This window comes from Molothrus ater, chromosome 1, assembly GCF_012460135.2.
Source record: "Molothrus ater isolate BHLD 08-10-18 breed brown headed cowbird chromosome 1, BPBGC_Mater_1.1, whole genome shotgun sequence".
Taxonomy (NCBI): Eukaryota; Metazoa; Chordata; class Aves; order Passeriformes; family Icteridae; genus Molothrus; species Molothrus ater.
In genome coordinates, this window is record NC_050478.2 from 120,381,572 (window position 1) to 120,406,957 (window position 25,386).

Here is a 25,386-nt window from a genome sequence, read left to right on the forward strand (position 1 = left end):
AAAAAATGCCTCAGAAACTTGAAATGTTTTGAAGAACAAGGTGTAGTCTTTTGCACTTGTACAACATATTCTTACCGTAATGCTTACTCTTCTGTATCTTATGTATAGGTAGCTTGTGCTATAGAGAGAGGTAGGAGTGACAACCAGCACAGGAGAGACAATACTACATTTGCTCATATTTAACCAGCATACAGTGAATTTCCTCCTTAGGCAGACAAAATGCATTAGATGTACAGACACAGCTGAAACTGCAAGTGTGAGCATATGCTGCCAGGCTTTGAAAATCAACTTGGCTGAAAAAAGAGCCAAGAAGCTTCTTCAGCAAGTTATCAAATTCACACAATTTTTTATTGTTTTTCTGTTTAAAACCTAGAGCAAATGCCCATCCAAATGCATACCACATTAACAATTAAATATGAGCTGAGTGTAAGCTAAAGAAGCAACATCCCCCAGAATTCATTAGTTTCCCACTTTAGTTACTCTTCTACTGCTCAGTGATTCCTCCTTCTCCAGCTTAGAAACTATGAATGACAACTGCAACAAGCTGCTGGAGAACAGGACTCAAAATAGAAATCTGTGAAAAAGAAACTATATTTTTGTAACCACAAAAGTAAAGGAAGAGTAGAAGCTCATCTTCTCAAAGGAGCAGATGGAAGAAGGAATAACTCAAAAAACTTCCAAACTCAACTCTCTCAGGGAAAAGATAAAGGCAGGAAGAATGAGGCCACTACATCTTAGATACCACAGTTAGAGAGAACCTGGGGACTTGGAGCTTTAATTCACAGTGCAAGATCTTGGGACCATCACAAGCCTTGGATCATTATATTCTCCCCTTCTGTCTAACCACCTGCTTGGTAGGTAGAAAGTGAGAACCGCAGTGATACATTAGAAATAGAAATTGTGGCATCAAAAGAAAGAATTGTTTTGGAGAGAAAAGCCCAGAAAATAAATCCGAGACGAAAAACTGGTAGGGCAAAGGTACAGAAAGCGTCAAGAAAGCAAGAGGAAGGAAGAAAATGTCACAAGCACTGCAAATTTCTGACAAAATACTGACTATTATAAGAGCGAGATATTGTCCTCTTTTGTCAGGAATAAAAGTAAAAAAGGCAGGAAGGGAACAAAGCACAAGAGATACATGTTATAATTTGGAAAGGATTAAAGCCCAGTGTGATTGACACTATGTTACAGCTAAAGGGAGGTCACAAACAGTGCACGACTGTTTTGCTCCTTTTGAGTGGCAGGGCATGGCTTTGAGGCTAAATGTGAGCTTTGAGTGCCAGGTATTTTTTCACGCTGTCTAGCTGACCCAGACTTTGGGCTAATGAGTGATGGCTGCATTTTTCCACCCCTGAACATGGTAAGGAAAGACATTCATTTAGCAATTGCTCTTTTAGCAGGGAAGTTATTTAGAAGTAATTCTACAAAGGAGCCAATTACCTGCCTATCATTAATTGATGTGGTCCATTTAAGAATCAGAACCCCTTGTATTTGTTTCCACTTGCTTGGCTTGTGTGGAACATTCTATTTGTGAGCTACCTGAGACACTGCTCAGTCCTCTGATTAGAAATAAGCAAGCACACGAAAAGTCAACAACTTAAAATAGCAGTTAGATCAATATGCACCATAATCAGGGATATGGTAAAACTGCTCAAAAAATAAAGCATGCCCTCCAAACCAGAATATTTTCACAAAGGTATATATATACACATAGACTTTAAAATCCTCAAGTACTTCTCAGAAAAGCTTCTGCGAGGGGAGTAGACTTATAGCTAAATGGCCATCCAGAAATGTCAGAAAAAAAAAAAGGTTGTTTGCAGGCTCATAATTTCAAACTTTCACAAATGTATTTGACATTTTTGTAAAATTTTCATAGGAAATACAGTATTAGAATTCTCCCCCTAGTTCTCTGGCAAAGTGATATCTGAAACCAATACTGAGAGTCCCTGTAGAAACACTGTTATTTATGCAGATGTATTTTATTATGACATGATCAGTTTAGCAGTCAAGTCCAAAGCAGAAAATTAAAATTGTGGGATTCTCTTAAAATAGGCTGAATTGGCAAATAAGGAACAAAATATCCTGTGGCTTATATATAAAGCCTATGCAGCTAGCTGTGTTTTTCTCCTAAACGTGTTGACCTTGCAACTTCAGTGTATCCAGTTTGAAATCTTCAGGAAGAACTACAAGTGCTAACATGTTTGTACTGAACATTTGTACTTCAGCCAGACAGGCTGAGATGCAGCTCTGTACTTTCGGATCAATCCCTGGAAAGCAAAATGCACTTGGTATTGTTTAGAAATAATATTTTGAGGGAAAATAGGATTGTCAGCATGTGTAACCTGGCAAATCTACCAATAGTAGCTTAAGAAGTTCCTGCCCATGCTGTCCTTTTTTGCTCTTTCACACAGCTGGCTTGCATGGATCCATGTGTGTGTGTCCCTCAGACCTTTCTGTGCCACAGCTGGTAGCTTAGATTGAGTCTCCTGCAGCAGCTCAATTAAACCAACAGATGTTGCATGGAATAGCTGAGATTTGTTTCTCCATTCCCTTCTATCAGCTCTGCTTTGGGGCTCGAAGCAGCAGCAGATATGTGCTTGCAGGAGCAACTGAAAGCTGCTGCAACCATTTGCTAAGTGAGTGTCTCCAGTGAAATGCAGCAAGCCAAAGACAAGCAGCAACCAAAAATTAATGACTAGGTGAGGCTAGCCTAAGATTTGTACATGGAAAGCTTATGTCTTCTCCCTCCTCCATTCCCAAAACATTTGTTAACTTCTTCCTGCTGCGTTTTCCTCCTTCTCTTTTCTGTTTTTGTATGACAAGCCAAAAACTCCCAGAGATGCTCCACAGTCATCATTCACAGCTCTTAAAATGGCTGGACCTACGTAGTCCTCTGGAATCATTCCTTTAAACTAACTTAGGATCTTTATAAAGATTCATATGCAAAGCATTAACTTATGGCAGAAACGTTCTGCAAATATTTATGTTACTTTGCTCCTTCACTACCACCCGTCAAGTTGTGTACTTCTGCCATAATTATGTAAAATATGCTTCACTACTCAACTTACTGTAGGAAAATTAATAACAATAATAATAAAAAAAGAGATTAAGGCTGTTATAATAGTTCTCCTATCCGTGCCAATACTACATGCCAAGTGGAGTGACGCAACAGCTAGCATGCTGATCCTCTACATTTCTGTGTTACAAAACTAACAAAAATAAATCTAATAATTCTGCTGCCTTTGAATAAACACTGACATAAGGTAACTGTGGAAAAGTCTGCACATTATAGAGAGGAATAATGTGAATAATATTAACATAACCTCACAGGATGCTGAAGTATTACAGTTTCAAATCTGCTGATTGTAGCTAAAATACATTTCCACATTTGGTTAATCTGCTTAATTTACCATGAGAAAACTAACACCACACTGCCAACTAATTATTCCAATACCTTAGTCTGCAAAGTCAAATGAGAGAGGGAAAAAAACCCCCAACCAACAAGTACCCTTCAGAATGAGCTATTTTCATTTTGCCTTTACATCAGCAGGCCCATTGAGACATCCTGGAAGCTGGCCAAGTCACAGGAAACGATTTCTGGGATTCTCTGTTCCTCTCATATCTGTCATTACGCAATTATATCCACTGCTTCATTTTCCCTACTGAACAGTAGAGAAATTTGGTCATGTACATGTGAGAACAGATCTAGCAAAACAAGTTAAAGATGCAATCCTTTATAAATGTGAAGTATCTGTAAAAAAAAAAAAAAAAAAAAAAGAAAAAATCCCCAAGTGTACACTGCTGTGATTTTAATGCAGCTTTTTATGACAGCAGTACCTCTGTTTATGTCTTTTCCAGGAATAAGATATATATACCCTTTCAGTTGTATATACCCTTTAAGACTATTATCTACTCCACAAATACTCATCACTCCTATTGGCCATCACAATGTGCTTCTTTTGGAATCAAAAATTACAGATTGTCAATTTTGATTTTCCAGGCAACAGTTACGTATTTCAAAGATAGGTTGTGAATGCCCCGTGCTCCCATTTTTTTACTCATAGTTGTGACCACATGCACCAACACTATTTGCCAGCATTCCTTAAGCTTTAGGAGTCAGCCTCTGGTTTTCACTTTTTTAGAATGGTAAAATCCCTGGTATGTCCAGGTTGGAAAATTGAACAGTGGCACATCTACATCCTCTGTGTGTGTGTGTGTGTGTATATTTATATATATACATATAGTATGAACTGTACCTAATGCTTCTCCACTGTACTTCTGTGCTTGCTAAATACAAAAAACCCTCTGCACTTCCTTTCAAGCTAAGGCAACAAGGACTCAAGTGCTGAGCTCCCTAAGCCGTCATTGTGGAGCGCCTGCTAAGGCAGAGCACAAACCCCTGTGAAAGAGCAGCACTGCTAAGGCACAGCACAACCCATGTGAAAGAGCAGCACTGCTAAGGCACAGCCAAACCCATGTGAAAGAGCAGCACTGCTAAGGCAGAGCACAACCCATGTGAAAGAGCAGCACAGCTAAGGCAGAGCACAAACCCCTGTGAAAGAGCAGCACAGCTAAGGCAGAGCACAAACCCATGTGAAAGAGCAGCACAGCTAAGGCACAGCACAACCCATGTGAAAGAGCAGCACTGCTAAGGCAGAGCACAAACTCCTGTGAAAGAGCAGCACTGCTAAGGCAGAGCACAAACCCCTGTGAAAGAGCAGCACTGCTAAGGCACAGCCAAACTCCTGTGAAAGAGCAGCACTGCTAAGGCACAGCACAACCCATGTGAAAGGGCAGCACTGCTAAGGCACAGCACAAACCCTGTGAAAGAGCAGCACAGCTAAGGCACAGCACAAACCCCTGTGAAAGAGCAGCACTGCTAAGGCAGAGCACAAACCCATGTGAAAGAGCAGCACTGCTAAGGCACAGCACAACCCATGTGAAAGAGCAGCGACCGCGGTTCGCAGCTTCTCAGCGCTGGCACTCCATTGGCAGGACCTGTCATCTCTGTCTAGCCTGCACTTTGTGACCCTAACATTTTCTCTTCTTTCCCACCACAATTATTCGGTGCTGAAGAAAAAAGGTGCAGATTACCTGTGGGTCAGGCACAGGATATGAGGAACAAAGAGAGTTCTTGAAATCCACTTCATTCTGTCTGACAATTTGTGGATGAACAGTCAAGGAATTAAATTGGGCTCTGAAGGCTTTCAAAATGCTCCCATTTTAAACTTAAGACTATAAAGAGAAGCTTATAATGTAAAAAAAGCCCACAAAAACCCTACCAAAACCCACCAAAGCCTATCTTTTATTGTTAAATAGAACATCAGAACAAAAAATTAATTTATTAGCTATATAAACTGTTATATATTATCTATATAAGCTGTTATAAACACTAAGGACTAAGAACTAAAATTATTTACAAATTCTTTTTCACAGCCAATGACTTTAAAGTACTCCCCTGCACTGAACATATAACCCTTTTATAGCACAAAATGGATGCCATTTTTTCTAATAGAAAAGATGATTAAAATCCTATTTTGCTTGCTTGCATCAACAAATGTGTTTGGATCAAATATGATACTCCTAAAGTAAACAGTGTATATTCCAAAATGCAGATCTTATTCTGCAACTTGTGTTTATTGAAGTAGCTATGCAAAAACCAAGGTTTACATTTTCATTTCAACTACACCTTGTAACTGGAAGAATCTAATTTAAAATAAAACATGACCTAAAGAAGTATCTATAGGGCAACTGCAGGGGATAGAATAGAGTGTCTCTCTAAAAATCAGTTCTTGCTCCAACTCTGACAAAGTAATTTGTTCTTCTTTTCTGTTATGTTATCCTATTTCTGTATATTTTGCAGGAAGGGAAGAGGAGGGAAGTCAAAGAAAGAATTTTACCAATAGGTAGAAACAGCTAAATAAAACTCAAATGAACCTGTTTGAAGGGTGTGGTTTTTTCCTGGAGAGAATGGTGTTAAGTTTAAAGTGTCAAATTAACTGTATTTTAAAAGGCCAGCACTTTGCATGTGCTTTCACACACTTTTTTATTATATGATTCCTATTATCTGCTAATATATACTTTGGTAAAGAGAAAAAAATTCTATGATTAATAGGAGACAGTGAAAATAAAATATGAAGATATTTCAAGAAGAAAAAAAGCCATGAATCTCATCAGAATGTAATGAATTATTCTCAAACTCATTAACTTGAAAGTATACTTTTAGGAACATACACTTTTTGTTGAAACAATACACTAAAGATTGTTAAAATATATTTAAATTTTAAGAGACCTAAAATTATACTTATGAAAAGAATGAATTTTCCAAAAAAGCCTTAAAATATCTCATTTCTCTGGAAATGACAGGTTCATGTGGAAATTTTCACAAGATGACCTAAGCTGTGTCTTTCAGTTTCACACAACCAATTAATTCAAACTTGCAGGGCCTTTATGCTGTTCATAATAATCTAAATGCATATGTTTAAAATGAAAGCTGCAATACTTTGAGGGAGTGAGTCTCCCATCTTTGTAATTGTCTCCTAATGAGACAAAGGCAGGGTTTAAAATTCTCTCTGCTGACCTTGCCAGTATGGACAGCAAAAGCATTTTCTTCTATGGGCACCTATTCACAACACTTTGAGAGTGGGAAAGAAAAGGAAGGAGAAATTTCAGTGTTGTGGGGCAGATGTTGGCCCTTGTGCTGCTGCTCAGTGACAGAAGTAGGGAGGGAGCTGACCCACCACTGCCTTGCCCAGCTAGAGAACAGGACAACGATCCTTTGTCAGAGCTCTAAGAGTGCCAGCTAGAGAGACAAGAATTTTTGTGCCAACTTACAGCCTGTGGTAGTTTAACCCCAGCTGGCAACTCAGGGAGAAGCAACAGAAAGGAGAATAAAGTAACAAAGTGATGCTATCAGCATGGTAGGCTCCTGCTATGAGCATGGTAGGCTCAGCTCAGCTGTACATCTGCAGAGAAAAACCCATGTGATCCTCTTGAGAAAGGAAATCATATAGGCTCTATTTTTAGTGGCACCTAGCATGAAGGTACTTGTCATTTGCCATGTGAAAGAAATTAAGTGGTTAATAAGTTGCATAAGCCTATAGGAATGGCCTTCTCAAGTGAGCAAAGGAGGTATTTGTTATTCTTTGTAGCTCTAACACTCAGGAACTGCAGCAGCACATTCCACAACAGCCAGGCATCTTGCATTTCAGATGGGTTGAGGCTTTTAGCTGTGTTTTGCACACACCAGCAAAGCCACAGTTCTGCCTGAATGAAGACTTTGTTTTGCATTTTTGTTCATTTACCTACAGCTACATGTGTGATGTAATTTAGTCCCACGTTTATGAAGTGGAACTTCATGAACTTTCTGCAAGTCACCCATGGTAGTAGCATCACAGATGAGAAACAATTTCCAGTCATTCCCTCACACACATATTAGGGAAAACCCTGTACCGTGATTTGTATTTCCTTTCTTCTCTCTACCCTTCCTTTCCGCACTGCAACTGAGCTGTTCTTGAATTGCTGCTGTGGAAAATTAAATGCAAATAGATGGGCTTTGTGTCTCAGTCTGAATGTGCAAAGGGAACTGCTCTGATACCTGCTGGAAGGGAGTTCACAATTGTTGATGAGTTCCTTAGAAAGTGAACTTGTCTTTGCCAACTCTTCAGAGAACTTACAGTACTTTAAAAATTAGGCTTATGTCTCTAAAAATAAATGAAATGTTGTTAAAAGGTTTTGGAATAATTACATTTTGCTTTCCCAGTACTCTCTGTTGATGAACTATCAGAAGTTGAATCACATGCTTCTCATAAAGCATCCCTGGCCACTGTCTGGTCAGGAGGTTCCCATTACAGACATCACAAACATTGGGAGGAGGTAAACCCTTATTTCAACCAAAAGAGAAAAGTAATTTCTGAATAGATATTCCTCTGATGACTCCACTCTGGGTAACCAAAGATTTGTTCAGCTGCCATCCTTTTGGTATTTAGGGGTGGGAGGAAAATAATTCAGTCAGCTCTGTTTGAAGCTTTCTTTTCCCTGAAACCATTCCTTGTATCTCACCATGAATAAGGTTTATTCAACAATCTTTCCTGTAATTGCTTATTTTTTTGAGTCTGATGGTCCAGAAATCTATTTTCAGTATATCCTACAGTCCTACACTCCTTTCTATGTCTGGTGGGTTTTTTTTTTAAGAAGTGACCTCAGACGTTTCTTATTCAACATCTAGCCAACCAATTAGGAAATGAAGAGCCAAAGGTTTGCTAAGACTTTCCAGGATCCATCCTCCAATCACAGCCAAATCAGACCTACTCTGCCAAAATCACATTTGTGATTTTTGCCTCAAGCAAAACAGATATTTCTCACAGCAGTAGAACTAGACCTAGAGGTCTGAATATGAGCTTCTGTCCATTGTTTATTGCAAAATGAAGGTCATCTGGCAAAACCAATAATGAATGATCACATTCAACAGTCAACAAGAGCTGTTACCACTTTCAGCTCATCTTTAACTATTTTACTCTTTTGAAAACTCTTCTCAAGCAAAAAGTTTTTCCTTTTGTTTTTAAAATATTTATATTGAAGAAACATTTATTAGCATTTTAAAGAATGCACACACTATTTTTCTATTCTGAGAGAACGTGATATGTAACTTCCTAAGAAATTTATTTTCTTTGGCATCATCTTGGTCAACATTACTTTAGGTTGGTAAACCTATCCCTTTATCTCAACAGTGGTTGACCTCCACCTATCAACAACACAGTTGCTTTATACTGGATTTTTTTTCTTTTTTACTGACATTGACACATCTAGGCTGATTTTCTTCCTTGCTGGCACATCATTGGTGATCCCAGCACAACAAACCAAATTCATGCCATAATGAAAAAAACCGAGGTTTTGCAATGCTCCTAGACAAGTTTGCAAATTAAATACTTTAAATAGAACTGGGGTAATTGTCCATGAGGAAACCAAAGAGCAGGAAACACTCAAAGCAAAGCAGTCGTGTTTACTTCTTAAAAGAGCTGCTACCTATTTCGTTTAAAAAAAAAAAAGCAAGCAACCAAACAATACAAATAATAACAACCCCTTTCATATTCCAAAAATTTAACTTAGGAATGGTGGAACAACTAAAACCCACAAAGTTGCTCTATGACTGTAAGAGAATCATTAAATTCTATGTAACTTTAATCCTCATTTTGAATGGAAGACAATACCAGCTCTACTGGTGGTGCTGCAGACTTAATCAATGGGTTAATCTTTTCAGCATTCTGAAAGCTTATCACAAACCAAATGTAAATGGGATAACTGTTAATACTAAATTCATCAATATTTTAATGCATTCTCCATCACAATTTTCTTCTAATAGTATCATTTCAAAAACCATAAATAGGTAAAAAATAGACAAGTGATACAGGAAATCATATAATTTACAAAAATTATAAATAAAGTAAATCATTATAAAATTATATTAAATTCTAGTACAGCTATTTTTTTCCTTTCTCCTGAATTATTTTAATTCATATTTACCAATATTTTATGTTCTGTCATGGACTTTGGTATAACTTTGAGGTAATTTTACTGATTTCTGTGGCATTTTTTCACACCCCTGCAACTGAAAGCCTAGAAGTCTCACTTGCTTTATGGTCAAGAAAAATGAGCTATTAAACAATACTCACAATCACAGGTAACTTGTTTTGGAACAGCAGCACTTAGAGAAGTACTACTCTGATTTACTGTTGATCTGATTTCTTCTTTTTCTATGGGTTACCACATCATTTTGTAAACATAATTTGTCACCAACACCAGCCAGAGTTCTCTGTAGCTACTTTTTGCCTTTCTTTCAGATCTGTTATTCCTGCTGAGAGAATCTACTAAAGAAGAATTTTTCATACTGACACCAACTGTAGTCTTGCTGTGAATAACCACATTCCCATAAAAATCATTCCATTTATTGCAAAGTTGTTGGCAGACCATAGGAATAATAGTCAACTCAGGAAACCTTTTATCCTGAAATCACACAGCTTAACCCTTTGCATGACCACATGTAGTTCATACATAAAAGCTATATTACCACAATGCTATTTAATTTCATTGTAAAAGCTTTTCTGGTGTTAGCAAGGTTTTAAAATTATTTTTTTCACAGTACTTCATTTAAGTAAAATTTAAATAATAATTTTTTAAAAGGCTGAATTTGAATTATTCAAGCAGTATTCAGGGTTTTTTCTCAGTATACATTGTTGTATTAAAAATTAGATACTTTTTCCCAATACATGAAATATTACATACCATTTGAGGGTGGTTTTGATTACAAAGTAAAAAAATATCCAAACAAAACTTCTTTGTTTTTTCTACCCTCCTATGGTAAAGAAAGATTTATGAATTTGCAATATAATTAAAAAATATAAATAAAACCTTTTGCTTTTTTTTTTTTTTTTTTTTTTTTTTTTTTTTTTTTGTGGAAGATACTTCTGCTAGTCATTATATTGGCTGTGTTAAATACCAAACTAGTGGAGATTAGATTCAGGAAAGAGATTTTAGTTCTGTTAGCTAATCCTCTTGACAGTTTGGGAGTCAGAGGTTGTATTGCATTCAAATTTCTGTCTGAATTTATTAAACTGACAGAACAAAAAAAAAGGTGGTGTATGTTTTCACTGTCTATCTTGTTCTGCTTGTAAATCCTTGTTTGTAGGTAACCACGGCTTGATTTATGCTTTATTCATTTGACCAAGGCAATAATAGGAGTTTTGGACTTGTGAACACACCTTTGAGAAAAATATATGCATTTTGTTCCAATAAATGAATTTAAACATTTGTATTTTTAAACTTTTCAAAGTCAAATAAAATTCCTAGAAACTGTGTCTCTCGTGTTCTAGCTGCTGCTACAACTGTGTCTCCCTCTAGCCCAGCAGTGCTACGGAAGCAGTGATTCCCCTGTGTATCCATACTTTACATTCCCAATGTGAATTATACAAATATGCAGAAGAAAAAGATAAGATCTTTCAACTGATTGAAGGTATTTTCTACAGTTCAGAAAGCATCATTTGCTCAGATAAAGCTGATCTTTCTGGTGACAGCATTTCAGCTGAGCCAGTGCTCAGCAGTCTGCTCCTGCTGTCAGTGAACACGACGAACTCTCATCTCCTGCCTGAACAGTCCACAGGTAACCTTCACATAATGCCTGGACTGCCTTCTTCTGACTGGACAAGGATCTTGGAAAACCCAAAAAAATAAAATCAATGCTCCATTCCTTCAATACTTCATTGTTTCTTTTGTTAAACTTTTTGTCTACATTTTTTTAAAGTCCTCGTTAAAGCTTTATGCTTTAACAGCACACTTTAGGGTAGTTTTAGTCTACTATAGGATCAAACAGCCTCTTGAATATATCTAAAGTAAAATTTTATAAATGCAATTAACAACAGTCAAATCTGACCTTAGACCACAGAAAAATAGAAGTGATACTGCAATGAGTAAAGGAAATAATGCTCTGCCCCTTTCTTTACAGTTTCATTAGACCATTGAACTGGATGAAATTCAGATAGAGGCCTTATTGTAACCACACTGAAACAGTAGAAATCTCCTGAGACTGTGAAACTCAAACATTTTGGGAACCAACGTCAAGCACTCTTTTCATGCTTTTAAAAGAAAATGAATGAAAGAAACTTAATTTTTTCCCTGTGGAAACATTTTAATATAATTGCTACCAAAAACCCAAAACAAACAAACAAACAAACAAAACTACCTAAAACCCCAGCACAGATATGTTTAAAATTCATATGTATGCATATTTTCTTAACATTTAAACTTCAGTCATAGCACTCACACATAACCACACCAGTACAAATGGCTTTCATGATATCAAACAACTTGTAAACAACTTTATAAATCCATGCCAAATTTAAACCCAGGCTGACAAGACTGATAGAAACAACCTACCATGCATATTGCTAAGATGCTTATGCTGTGCTTTCAAATCTTTTTACTTATGTGAGGATTGGCTAATGTACTCTCACCCTGCAAAATAGCATGTAAGGAAGAGACTTAGTTTCACCTAGCTATCCTAAAATAATTACATTATGTAATTTTCAGAGATTAATCCACTCAAAAAATCAACCTGAATAATTCAAATATGAGATTTAAAAATGGTTCCTACATCAAACAGGAAATATTTTTTCTAAAGGTTCACTATTATGCTCTCTTCAGTTTGCCTTCTGGGTTTTTGTATTGGAAGAGTCCAATAAAAAAATTAGTTTTCCACAAAGTAGTGGAATCAGCACAAGATAGCTGCATTACGTGAAAAGAAAGGGCAGGCTGGGAGAGATATTTGAGTGTAAATTAATGTTGATCTTAGCTGGAATAACTTGCACTCTTTAGCACTTGCAGCTGCACCAGGGACTTCACTGGCTATATGAGATTTTACACATCTGTCAGCTTAATCAGAGACCAAAACACCAAATCTACTGTTCAGGAATGAACAATATTATATTTTAATTTATAAAACTTTTATGATTGCAAACTAATAGTGGAATGCTTAGTGTTATGAACAAGTCTTGACACCTATAATAGTAGATAGGATTTTGTTCAGTGTTATCAAATTCATAATATTTAAATAAAACGGTAAAAAAAAGTTGTTCACATCAGTTCCATGAAATATTAAAAGCCAAAGTGAAGCCTCTCTACACAAGAATAAAAGGAAAGCAATACCATAATTAGCACATTAACTGCTTTTACTGTTAGCATCAATGATTTATTAATTTATTTGACATTACTGCTCTATTGTTTCAGACAATTCAATTAATAAAATGAACTTATTCAAATCTGAAGTGACAATTCTGGCACTAAGGGGCCTTCAGGATGAATCACATTGTTGCCTAGTTTGGATCTAATATGATGAACCATCAAGCAGTGTATTCTATCTGTGCTTAGGGAACGATTTGCATTGTAGAAAAGCTCTGTGGCACATATCAGCAACTTTGCAACCTCTCATAAATAAAAATTCATTAAGGGCATTTTTATGTGTCAGCAATATAACATAAGACAGTGTTTTGAAACCTGCTAATGGTTGCAAAGTTCTCAATCTGTTACATTTCTTGTGGTCAGTTTTGCATCTCTTCTTTTCCATCAGGTCTTAGGCTTTTTCAAACAACTTTATTGTTTCACTACTAGCTGTAAGAGAATTTTCAAAGTGCTGCCTTGTGTCCTTCATTACGTAGCAATCTGCACATTGCCTTTCAGAGCCTGCCTCTGCAGCCCAGCACTGAGCTTTCTGCTGCAATTCAAGCTGGCATATGTGGGGTGGATCTGGGATTCCAGTGTCAGACCCTGCCTATACACAGCTTTGATACAAGTATTGCAATGGCTTCCAGGTGCCTTACCACTGTCCTTCAACACACTGTCTCCTGACCTAGCTCATCCTAAATCTGATATTTCAGACTCTGCAGAACCTAGCTGTAATGGGGAGGTACAATTGCTACCTGGAAAGCATGCCAGCATTTGGTATTTTTTTTCCTGGGAAAGGGACAAGAATGTTAGTTCTGTAACTGGACGGAGCACCTTTGAATATCTAATTTGGGAAAATACATAGACAAAACATGTTTTGACATTTTGATAGAAATTACTTTTAGTGTACCATCTTGGAGATGGGTCTCATACCATTAAAAGTTACCATGCTGCCTACCACACACCTTTTTGCACTAGCATGTATTCCACTGACAAGTGGGATGCCATCCAAAGGGACATTGACAGGCCTGAGTAGTGGGCCAATATGAGCTTCATGAAAGGCACTAAAGTGCAAGGCGTTGCAGCTGGACTGGGACAATCACCCATATGAGTACAGGCTGGGTGGTGAACTGAGAGAGAGTAGCCCTGTTATGACTTAGGGATTCCAGTGGATAAAATCCCCTGGATATAACCTGCACCCCAGAAAGCCAACCGTATACAGGGTTACACCAAAAGAAGCCTGAAGTCCAGTTGAGGGAGGTGATTTTCCCCTTTCCCCTTCTCTGCCCTGGTAGGATCCCACAGGAAGAACTGCTTCCAGCTCAGGGGGCCTCAGCACAGGAAAGAGAGGCAGGCTGTGAGTCAGGCTGAGAGAGCTGAGATTGTTTAGCATGGAGAAGAGAAGGCTCTGGGATGACCTAATTGTGGCTTTCCAATATATAAAGTGGATTTAGAAGAAAGATGGGGACAGACTTTTTACCACTGGACACAGAATAAGGGGTAGGAAAGAGGACAGATTCAGATAGGTACGTGGAAGAAATTCCTTACTGTGAGAGTGGTGAGGAACTTGAACAAGTTGCCCAGAGAAACTGTGGATGTGATTGCTGGAAATTGGACGGGGGTTTGAGCTACCTGGTCTAGTAGAAGGTGTCCCTGACCATGGCAGTGGGGTTGGACTAGATGATTGTTAAAGTCTCCTTCCAAACCAAACCATTCTGGGATTCCATGAAATGTTCTACACTATACTGAGCAATTTGTATGTCCATGCATTTCTTCACCAAGTATGTCTGCCTAGTCTTTAGCTGATTTATACTACAGCAAAATCTAGGTATCCCAAACAGAAGCCTTGATAGCAGCTGACTACATGGAGTTCTTACTAGCTACTAGCTCCCAAGTACACACACCTGAAACACTGCCATGACTAGTGATGACTGATGCCCTTCTGCTCTAAACGTTGGGGTATTTTTTAACCTGTGCCTTTAAAATCAGACCTTACCTGAAATGTAGGAATAACTCAAATTGGAACAAGCACAACTACAAAAATCATTAAAAAACAAAACAAAAACAAAACAAAAAAAGTCCCCCAACAATAGAAAATAAATTAAATACATCAGAAAACTGGAAAGCTTTCTTGGCTATTTGCAATTTTTTGGTACGTTTTTTCTTTTCCCTTGTTTGAATAACCATATTTCCTAATTGTGTCAATAGAGAGAGAGGTTGTGCCAGTATGTTCCTGAGGACTAATATGTTAAAGAGATCAAGCTGAAACTTTGTTTGAAAGCCAGCTACAACTGTACACAATAACAACTGCCATAATCACCAGACTCAACTGCTGATTTTCTCTCTTGAGTACTTTATGACAGAATTATGATCCTTATCCGTATCTGTAGATGTCATCCTTATCATCACCATGATGAGAAGACTAAGGTGCAGTGATCAGGAATTACAAAGTATTGGCAACCACAAAGACAGACCTCGTGTCCTCTCGCCTACATAAATGTTTGTAAAATATGGTCTAGACAAGTGATTAGTACCTAATGCCAGCAAAGGCTCATCCTGTCAATGTTTAGGGCTTGGAGTACAGCTTTAGACACAAAATGACCTTGATCTGAGTTTTATTTTGTGGAGAAGTTGAGAAAGCTTTTCTCTCTGGTAATGGTGTTTCACAATCTTCCTTCTGCACTTCCTTGGTCTGACTGCAGCTCCCCCAGCTCCTATCACTGATTGTGGATCTCTATAAACCTAGGCAATGTCATACTTGTCATGGCTGTCCAAAGCTGGCTCCATGACATTTCTACAAGGTGTGGAAGAATAAATGATGGACTTCTACACTGCTAATAGTGGCCAAGCTGCTCTCCCAGCTTGCTTTGGAGCTTGCTCAAAGTCTGCACTTAAGAGTTGGCTTGCATCCAAGCACTTCATTTGTTAGATTATTTGAATCTAGGACCAGATGTGCTAAAATGCTTTCAGAAAGAAGAGCATTTTACCCTACAGTGGTCATGGTTCTTTGAGATGTGCAATAACCTGCATATGGAAAGCCTGCTGAATGCAGTAATGAATTCAATAACAAGAATTATCATAATGCCTAGAATCCCAAATCATCCTTTGGAGTGCTACTGTGCTAAAAGTTACCAGTCAGAGTCTGTGGCGTATTAAAGTGCCTCAGACCCAGGTCTGAGGGGAAATGATTTCCCTTTCTCCTTCAGATTAAAGAACTAGAACATATGGCTGTATTGCTTCAAAGGCATTCCTACAGGGCACTGCGTGGTACACTGGGGACATAGCTGTGTGCACGGTCACTGAAGGACCTGTGAGGAAAGTCACTTAGTCTCCTGTGGTGTTACTGATACCTACAAAGGAGAAATTTTCAGGCTGATGAAAAGAGGATATATGTCCCTGTCATGAAAAAAGGTCTCCTTGAGTGCCAGAAGTGATTTATAGGGTACATTTGCTTCCAGCAGCAGGGAGGCAGCCAGGTTTCACCTGTAAGATTGAAGGCAAAGGCCAGAAAGGAACTAATGCTCAAGGAGCTCTGCTCCATGATCAGGCTTTATAGATGCTGTCCTGGGTATCAGTTGTTCCCTTTCTTATCCCTGAGCTCTAACAATGATCTCCCATCTTGGAAATCCCTGTAGTGCCAGGTGTTAGTGCAGAGTGTATCCCCATCTGCTTTAGTGACACAGCAGTCTGCCTTGCAATGTGGGTCTTAGAGGTCCTTTATGTTCCTTTAGGGAACAGAAGGGCTCAGCATACTGCTGGGTGTCAGACATCTCCATCACATTTCAAGTAAAAAAGCTGTCCTACACACAGTCTTGCGCTTGAAAAAGAATAGGAGGGAGACGTGAAGTTGATAAATACTCACAGTCTAATGACTGGGGGCTACAAACAAGAGCAAAACTTCCGCATAGCAAATTATACAAGAAACAATCTACAAAAAACAGTTTTCATTTTAAAAATCTTATGGCTAATTTCTCCCTACCAACTTCTAGATCTGAGTAAATTCAAGCTAGCAGTTACAGACTTGCAGGAAGGATTTATTGCCCTGTGGATGGAGGGAGGAAGTTTACAAAGCAAACAGAGAGCAGGAGAGTGCAGGGACATAAATGCTGTTTATTCTCTGCTTTAGATTGTGAGAATATGCATCTGTGGAAGACAGCATCTCAATGCTTCATTAAAGTTGGAAATGATCCCATATGTGTAAAATGCAGGATTTGTAAAATGTCTCCATATTAATCTAACCTTATTTAATGGAGTGAAGAGGCAGAGAAATGGGCTGCTCTTGTCCTGCTCCTTGCTGCCTGAGGAGTGGCTGACCTTGGTGGTGGTGGTGGGCAGGACAGAGGAGTGAAGGTGCTGCCTGGTAGCCAGACTGGGGTGGGAGCACCTCGGGCACTGCCTGCCCTGGGCTGATGGTCCAGCCAGCTGTGGTTAATGACAGAGCTGCTTCTTATGGAAATCATCCACAACTCCAACACAGGCAGCTTTCCAGAGGGGTCCATGCACAGAATATGCTAATGTGGTGCCTTAAAGGTTCATGAAAGTGAAGTAACACCCCATTCTTGATTTCATAACAGTTATGCAGCTCTTTTTGACATACAGAAGAGATTGTGCTCTGAATATTTATCACAAGCATATTAGATGTGGAACACCAAGTGGATTTTAAGTAACAATCTCAGAAGAAATTAATCAAGGTCTTCATCCTTAATTTTTAGAATATAATTGACTATTCTAAATAATATTTTAATTTTTTTTTCCCAAAGAACCAAAGTTACTGCTTGACAGTTGTACCTTATGTTATTCCCTGATCTTTTATCACTAAGAGAAATATATCAACTAATGTAGCCTGAAAACTCATACCACACTGCCATTCATTATAAACTACTCCCATACACATATCATCCTTTTGCATAGACTCTACAAACAGAAGTGAATTGTGAACCCGTAGGTGTGCACTATATATCCTTCACAAATGGCAAAAAATTAATGCTAATCATGACCATGTGTGTCAAAGGTGGGAAAATTTTTTTTATAGTATCATTAGAATCTTATTTTGAACCTTCCCACAAATGCCTACACCAAAACCCGTGAAATGAACAAACAGAAATAAAAGTCCTAAAAGAAAAAAAACCACCATGAAATAAAACTACAAATTAATTTGCTTTTAATTACTTCAATAGAATTCAACACAAACCAAAAAAAAAAAGTGTTAGGCAAGATTAGACAAGATTTAAAAAGTGACATATTCAGCTTTAGTATATACCTCTAAAGGAACAGATCTAATGAGATGGTGTGATTTTAGAACAAAGTTTGCAAAGCACTGAACTAACTTTTTCCAATAAGATGTTCCTAATAATTCACTCACTCCAATACCTAGTTATACCTTTAATATACCTTGCTATAATATGCACCCGATATGCCAAAAAAATGAATAAACTTTTAAAAGTACCAGTACAAACATATACAATCTTTAAAGATGCAGATAGAATCACAAAATGGTTTTGGTTGGAAGGGACCTTAAAGATCATCCAGTTCCAAACCCACTGGCATGGGCAAAGACACCTTCCGCTAGACCAGGTTACACAAAGCTGCATCCAGCCTGGCCTTGAACCCTTCCAGGGATGGGCATCCACAGCTTCCCTGGGCAATCTGTTCCAGTGTCTCACCAACCTCACACTAAAGAATTTCTACCCAATACCTAATCCAAACCTACCCTCTTTCAGTTTAAAGCCATCAACTCTTGTCCTGTCACTACATGACACCTTGTAAAAATCCCTCTCTGGCTCTCCCCTCTCTGTACTGGAAGGCCACAATAAGGTTTTCCTGGAGCCTTCTCTTCTCCAGGCTGAATAACTCCAACTGTCTCAGCCTTTCCTCACAGGAGAGGTGCTCCAATCCTCTCATCACTTTTGTGGCCTCTTCTGGACTCACTCTACACCCTTCTTTAGTCGGGGCCCCAGAGCTGGACACAGTACTCCAGGTGGGATCTCAGGAGAGCACAGCAGAGAGGAACAATCTCCTCCTCAACCTGCTGGTCATGCTTTTGATGCAGCCCAGGATACAATTGGCTTTCTGGTCTGCAAACACACATTGCCAGGTCATGTTTAGCTTCTTGTCATTGAACACCTCCAAGTCCTTCCACCCAGGACTGGTCTCAGTCCTGTCTCCTCTGGATTTGCACAATATAGAATATACCCAGATTTACCTGGATTTACCCAGATGCAGATTGCTGAAGAGGCCAAAGTCTTTCTTTCAAAGTGCAGGGTTGTGAGCTTTCTGTGCACCCTCCTTGCTGCCCCAAGTCTCTTAAAACCCACCATTTCATGGTCACTGCAGTCAACCTTTGAGCTTCATATTCCTCACCAGTCCTTCCTTGTTGGTGAGAACAAGGTCCAGCATAGCACCTCTCCTTGTTGTCTCCTCCACCACTTGCAGAAGGAAGTCATCACCAACACATCACAGAACCTCCTGGATTGCTTATGGCCTAATGTGTTGCACCTCCAAGAGATATTTGGGTGGCTGAAGCTCACCATGAGGACCACAAATTGCTAATGTGAGGCTGCTCTCCTGTCTATAGAGAGCCTCATCCACTCAATCTGCCTGGTTAGGTGGTCTGTAGCAGACTCCCACATAGTGTCACCTGTTCCCTGCTCTCCCTGTAATCCTGACTCATAAGCTCCCAGTCAGCTCCTTATCTGTCTCCAAGCAGTGCTCCATGCACTTCAGCATTGACATCCACTGACACCGAGGGTTACAGGCTCTCCTTGTCACCCCTGCCTGTCCTTCCTAAACATCTTGCATATTTTCATTCCAACACTCCAGTCACAATAGTCAACCCACCAGTCTCTGTGATGCTAATAAGATCATAGACCTGCAGGCATGCACATGCCTCTAACTCCTCCTGTTTACTCCCCACGTTATGTGTGTTTAAATAGAAGCATTCAAGACGGGCCTCTGATGAAGCCAACTTACTGGCTGGAGTGGCTGGAATTCCTTTGTGCTGTTCTTCAGGTGCTCTTCTGCTGACCTGTGATCCCACCCCAGACTCTGGACACCTATGGCTGCCACAGGTATCAGATGGGTAAGTGCGGGATGGATTGAGGTTCCTCTCCTCCAGGAGTCCTCCAGTTTAAGCTCGTCCTCAAGCCTATGACTGAAGATGCTCTTCTTCTCTGACAGATGGAGCCAATCAGCCCCACCAGACCAGGTTTCTCAATCAAGTCCCGTGCTCTAAAATACCTGAACCTCTGGGGTACGAGTTCTGCAACCATTTGTCAATTTCCCAGATTTGACTGGTCTTTTCAAACTCCTTTTTTATGGCTGGGAGGATTGATGAGAAAACTACCCACACTCTAGAATCCCTTACTGCTGCTCTCAGGGCTCTGTAATCCATCTTGACTGTTTTTGTTTCCTCAGACTGTATTGCTGGTGCCCATGTGAAATAACAGCAGCAGACAGAAGACAGAGGACTGCATGAGGCTTGGTAGTCTATTGGTGACACCCTGTCTTGGGGGCACACCCCAAGGGACATACCCCTAATACAAGGCTCTGGCAAACATCACACCTCTCTAGGGAGCACCTGATGCTGGCAAATAAGACTCTCAGAAGTGAGTTGCCTACTACTATCACCTCTCTCCTTCTCTTAGTTGCTGTCATTGTTACATGGGGGGGTTATGGGGTCAGGCTCCTTACTCAGCTCCAGCATCTCTCCTGTGTGATGTGTGCTCTCCTTTTCAATCTGCACAGCACTGAAGCAGTTCTGCAGGGGCACCTCAGGTTTTGGGGAGGCGTCTTCCTCCTGCAGGTCCTTGCTTACATTCTGCTCCCCCTCCCTTCTGTTTGTGCCAGTGGGGGAGGTTTTGGCTGTTTGGTCATGGGCTGTGGGTCTGCTGCAGACTGCACTTGGAAGCAGCTATGCAATTCACTGAACCAGCTATACAACTCCTCCTCAGCCACCCTGATGCTATGCAGTCTTCCTGCTGCCTCCTGCAGCTCAGCCACCTGCCACACCTTTGGCAGGCAGGTCTGCTGTCCTGTCCCTGCCTCAGGAGAAGCCTCTATTCACTTTCTGCAGTCTGAGTTTTCCACTGCAGTCTTGTCCTTCAGCAGCCCTGCCTGCGTGGAGGCATTGGCCACTGTCAGGACAGATGGTGCAGATCCCCCATCTGAGCTGCAGCCTTGCTCTCAGATGAGTGCCCACCATTCTGTCCTGGGAGTCAGGTGGGATGAGAGCCCCTGACCTGTGCAGATGGCTACAGAATGGTGCTTGGCTGCTGGCGGACTTCACGTGTCTGCACTTGGCCAGTGGATGTCCCTCCTCTGCCTTGTCACCTTCCCTGCACACCCTGCCAAGCAAACTGCTGCATCATGACCTGTCTGCCTGCCCTGGCCACGTGCTCCTGGCCACAGTGCTCACTAGGGCTGCCTACTTTGGGAAGAGGGCTTGGCCACCATTCCTCCTGGCCTCGCACATGCCAGGAGAGTAAGCCACTCTCATAAGAGTAGCCGGCTCCTGGTGGGTCTCTGTGCCCCCCTGGGCCTTCCCTGGCTGCGGAAGGAGCTCACATTCCCTGTGAGCCACTCTCCCCTGCTCTGCTGCAGAACACACCTGCACCAGAGCTGATCACCTCTGTGGATGTCACATTTCAGTCCTATCATCAAGTTGTTCATTTCCCTAAAACACCGGAGCATACCCCCTCAAATACATAATATGTATAATTGTTCCATATAGACCTTTAAAATATTATACCTTAATATCTCTATCACAACATAATCAGCATGCAAAATCAAACTTTTTTTTTCAGATGAGATTACTGTGGTTCTCTTGAGGGCACTACATTAATGTAGTTATTCCCTCTTGCACACAATTAAAATTCAACTATAAAACAGAGAGTATGAGACATTTACATTAAAAACTTCAATACTGAAAACCAAAAGCTCTTGTTCAGAAACCCAAATGCAGATTTTGGGATCAAAATTTTTAGAACACTGCACTATCTTCTACTGTTTAGCCTAGTACACTTATCTAATTTCATTATGAAATTACTGCTAATCCATGAAAATACTGTTTATTATGGTACTTAGATCAAATTATACATAAGTAAACATTAATATTTTTCATTTCAGTATGTTAAAAATCTTTTCATATCCCTTTAATATGCTGTTTAAGGAATATTCCTGAAGATCAGAAATTGTTTGCTATTACATCACTTTGGAATTAATTACTCCAAATAAATCTGGGAAAAGTGAAAGAAATAAGCAATTTATTTTATTTTTTTCAAAGAAATAAAATTAGAACTAGTGCAAGGGTGCAAATCTAACTGTAGTTTACCCATCCAGAAACAGAATACTGATTTCAAAGGTAGATAGTGAGATCTGACTGAACTTTTTCAATGAGTTTGAAATTTTCAATTACAAATATTACTATTATTATTATTACATAAAGAACAACATACATAAAAATAAATGATTCATTTACCCGGCTGTATCCCCTACTAAATTCAACTGATACACATTGGCACTTTACACAGACTAAAAATTGACTACTGTAGAATTTAACCTAATAACATTACTAAATCTCTAGGCTGAACTTTGAAAAGCCAGTTAGGTCATACATAAATCAAACTGTGTTTCAGAGATCACTTCTGCAACTCTGTCCTTTGCATTCAAAATGTTCAATCAGACTTCAGCATTTTATAAGATGAAAAAGTATTTTCACTTGGATAACAAGAGAGTTATTCTGATCATAGAGTTTTCTGGAATGTTGGATGAAAGATTTTTTTATTTAAAAATATTAACTTGTGGTATCTGGAAAAATGTGCATCATAGGCCAAAGCTATGACAGATGATTGCCTGCCTTTAAAAGCTGCCTCTCTATGTGCCAAGAAGGGTTCCCTCTGAGCCTGGGTGAGACAGAGGGCATCAGCTTTCACTTTCCCACTTTGCATTAAGCCTAGGCTCAAAGACACATCTACTCTGTGGGTTAGATATGTTCCAAATCCTGCTTTGCTGTTCTTCATACTACCTGCTGGGCATGGATACCCAAGCTCTGCAGCTCACAGGCAATGTGCCTACAAATGTTTTCAATCCCAAGAGCCCAGATACTTGTGCTGATGAACTGGAAAGCTTAGACCTGAGCTAGATCTTTCAGACTCAGTTCTTCATCAGTGAGAAGAGATGCTTTAGGCCTGAGGCATATCCAAACCAAATTGTCCACAGTTTTGCTGGAAGCCTGTCAGGCTGTGAGCAGCCTGAACTCCAAACCACCAAGCAAGGACTTTTGAGTTTCTGAGATGGATGTGAGGAGTCTGCCCTGAGGTCAGAGCCTTTGGGAATCTGCCGGCCCTGCTAGTTCAGTGATGATGCTCACAAGAATGACAAACTGTGGCTCCAGGAGGACATGCTCCTTCAAGAACACCACACTTCTGTGACACGTTCAAAAAGCTGTGTCACTGCTGGTGAACTGAAAGCCCCAGTCTGTGATGAAGTCTAGTCCTCACATGCAGCTTTCCACAAAGTACAGGCTCCCTTACAGCCTTTCACTGTGTGCTCTGAAGGCTTGTCCATGCACACTGAACGTGCTCTTCACCCCTAGGACAAGGCGTGATCCCTCAGACTGGAGCTCCTGTTCCCCAGCCATAAGGATTAGGGCTGGTGTACAAGGACAAGCACACAGCTGCTCACTCCTGGGTGCTTCTATGTGTGAGGAAGGCAGGCCAGGGTATAGACACTAATTATTGCACTTCAGTTTGGACATACAACATAAACTGACTTGTTATGGGGGAAATGCAAAGAATCAGGCTTAGCATGAGCTCCTCTGCCTCCATGAACCAGCAGCTGTTTTCTCATACACAGCTTCAAAGTTCTTGAGTGAATGAACTACTGTGCTCTATTGTTAAGGCTGCAACATGTCTATTAGCAGAAGATAATCTACCACCCCTAAGATGTGGTTGATTAGCTTCCATTAAAGTCAGTGAGGTTGATAATCCTGTATGAAGTAGCTACATATCTGGCTCTGCATAGCAAATGAAAACACACTGAACTTTATTAAATATATTTAAATACAGAAAGAGTAGTACTTTTTCATCCTGCTCTGGTTAAAATGAAATATAATCAGAAACAGAGTTGAAAAATAACTAGCATTGTTATATTTTTAGAAAAATCTGAAAAATAAGTCTTATACAGGCAACTCATTGGTGCTTCTTATATCCAAAACTATCATATCTTTAAGTACCACCTTAATGGAAGAAACTGCTACTTTAAAATTTAAAGAAACCAGTTATTTTACTGTAAGTATAAAAAATAAATACTCTAAGGAATGGAAGAAAAAAAGCATGTTCAATAATTTCATTACATTCTAAGATGCCAAATCATCTGTGAGTGGTTTCTTTTTAGATGAAAAGAAATCAAAATATAGGACAGATGTTGGACAAACCACATTTGAGGTCTATCACACACTGGCATTTTTCAAATTATTTTGGCTCATCTATTGAATAAGGTGTATTTTGCTTGATTTTGAAAAGGGAAACATCAGGAAATATTTAAAGGCCAATTGCTGCCAATTAACTTTGATCAGCAAAAGTTGCATTTGAATCTTTTAGATTCTTTTGCTGTCTGGAATAACACACTATTCTAAAATCTAGCAAAACAACAACTTGATGATTAATGTGTGTTGGCAGCCCCACCACAAGCTTGCTTAACAGCTGGATTTTAAATAAACAGCTGTCTTCACTATGATGGGAAAGAAATCTGACTGTTTTCATGTTTTTGCGTTATGAAAATGTGATCAGAAATTACTTTTTTCCCTTTTAAGATGAAACAGCCAGGCATTAGAGTGACAGTCTCTTTCAGCAGTTTGGACAGCTCTGGAAGGATCTCCCAAGCATTGCCAAACCATAGGCTGTGTAGGCTAAAAAATCCCTTGGCAAGGCACCCACAGCTCCTCGCTGCAGGCAGAGAGACCCTGGCACAGAACGCCCCGTGCCTGCTGCAGGCACAGCAGCCCCAGGAACAGCCCACAGACTGCCCATACAACATTTATCATGTCCCTTGGGGCTAAGGTAACACTTGCCCACCGTGGGATGTAAGCAAGAGATCTGTACCCAACCATCAACTGTTTATAGAAGCTGGAGTTTAATATTTAATGGCCTGTGCAGACTATTGAATTCTGTATGTTTATAGGCTCCTTCGGTGTATCCACTTCTGAAACTTGTCTACTGTCATCATAAGTGCTAAAACCTGTGAGGACAAAACTCTACCATTTAAACTGCAGTAACCTTTGAAGGCCAGTGCAGACATTTAGTGCAGATATTATTATATATCCTAATGACTAAATTATATAGCTATTTTCTAAGCATTTCTGTATTGAAACCCTGCAAATAATTGTCAAAGCATCTAACAACACATAAAACCAGACAAATATCAAATATTAGATCATCTCTGTGTGTTTTAAAAGAATGAACACTTACTTCTAAATCGTTAAAGAACAGATGTGTGTCCGCCAAATTGAAAATCATCTCTTCCATTCGGAGTCCAAGGGACACAGAAGTGGGAGGATCCTTAAAGAAGAAATTAAGCAAGTACACCATCAATACTGTGCCTAACATATATACCCAAATACAAACTGGAGGAACAGCTTTTCATAACATAATACTTGTATCAAATGCAACATCTGCTTTGTCA

At 39.6% G+C, this 25,386-nt stretch overlaps 1 protein-coding gene across 2 annotated transcripts in view; it reads right to left on the minus strand.

The window, feature by feature from the left end:
• EYA1 (EYA transcriptional coactivator and phosphatase 1) overlaps nt 1–25,386 on the minus strand; it is an 84,722-nt gene that overhangs the window by 13,714 nt on the left and 45,622 nt on the right. For both annotated transcript variants that reach the window (XM_036379012.1, XM_036379011.1), the window contains one exon: nt 25,173–25,262. In XM_036379012.1, coding sequence (XP_036234905.1) covers nt 25,173–25,262 — 90 coding nt within the window. The remainder of the gene's footprint in view (nt 1–25,172; nt 25,263–25,386) is intronic.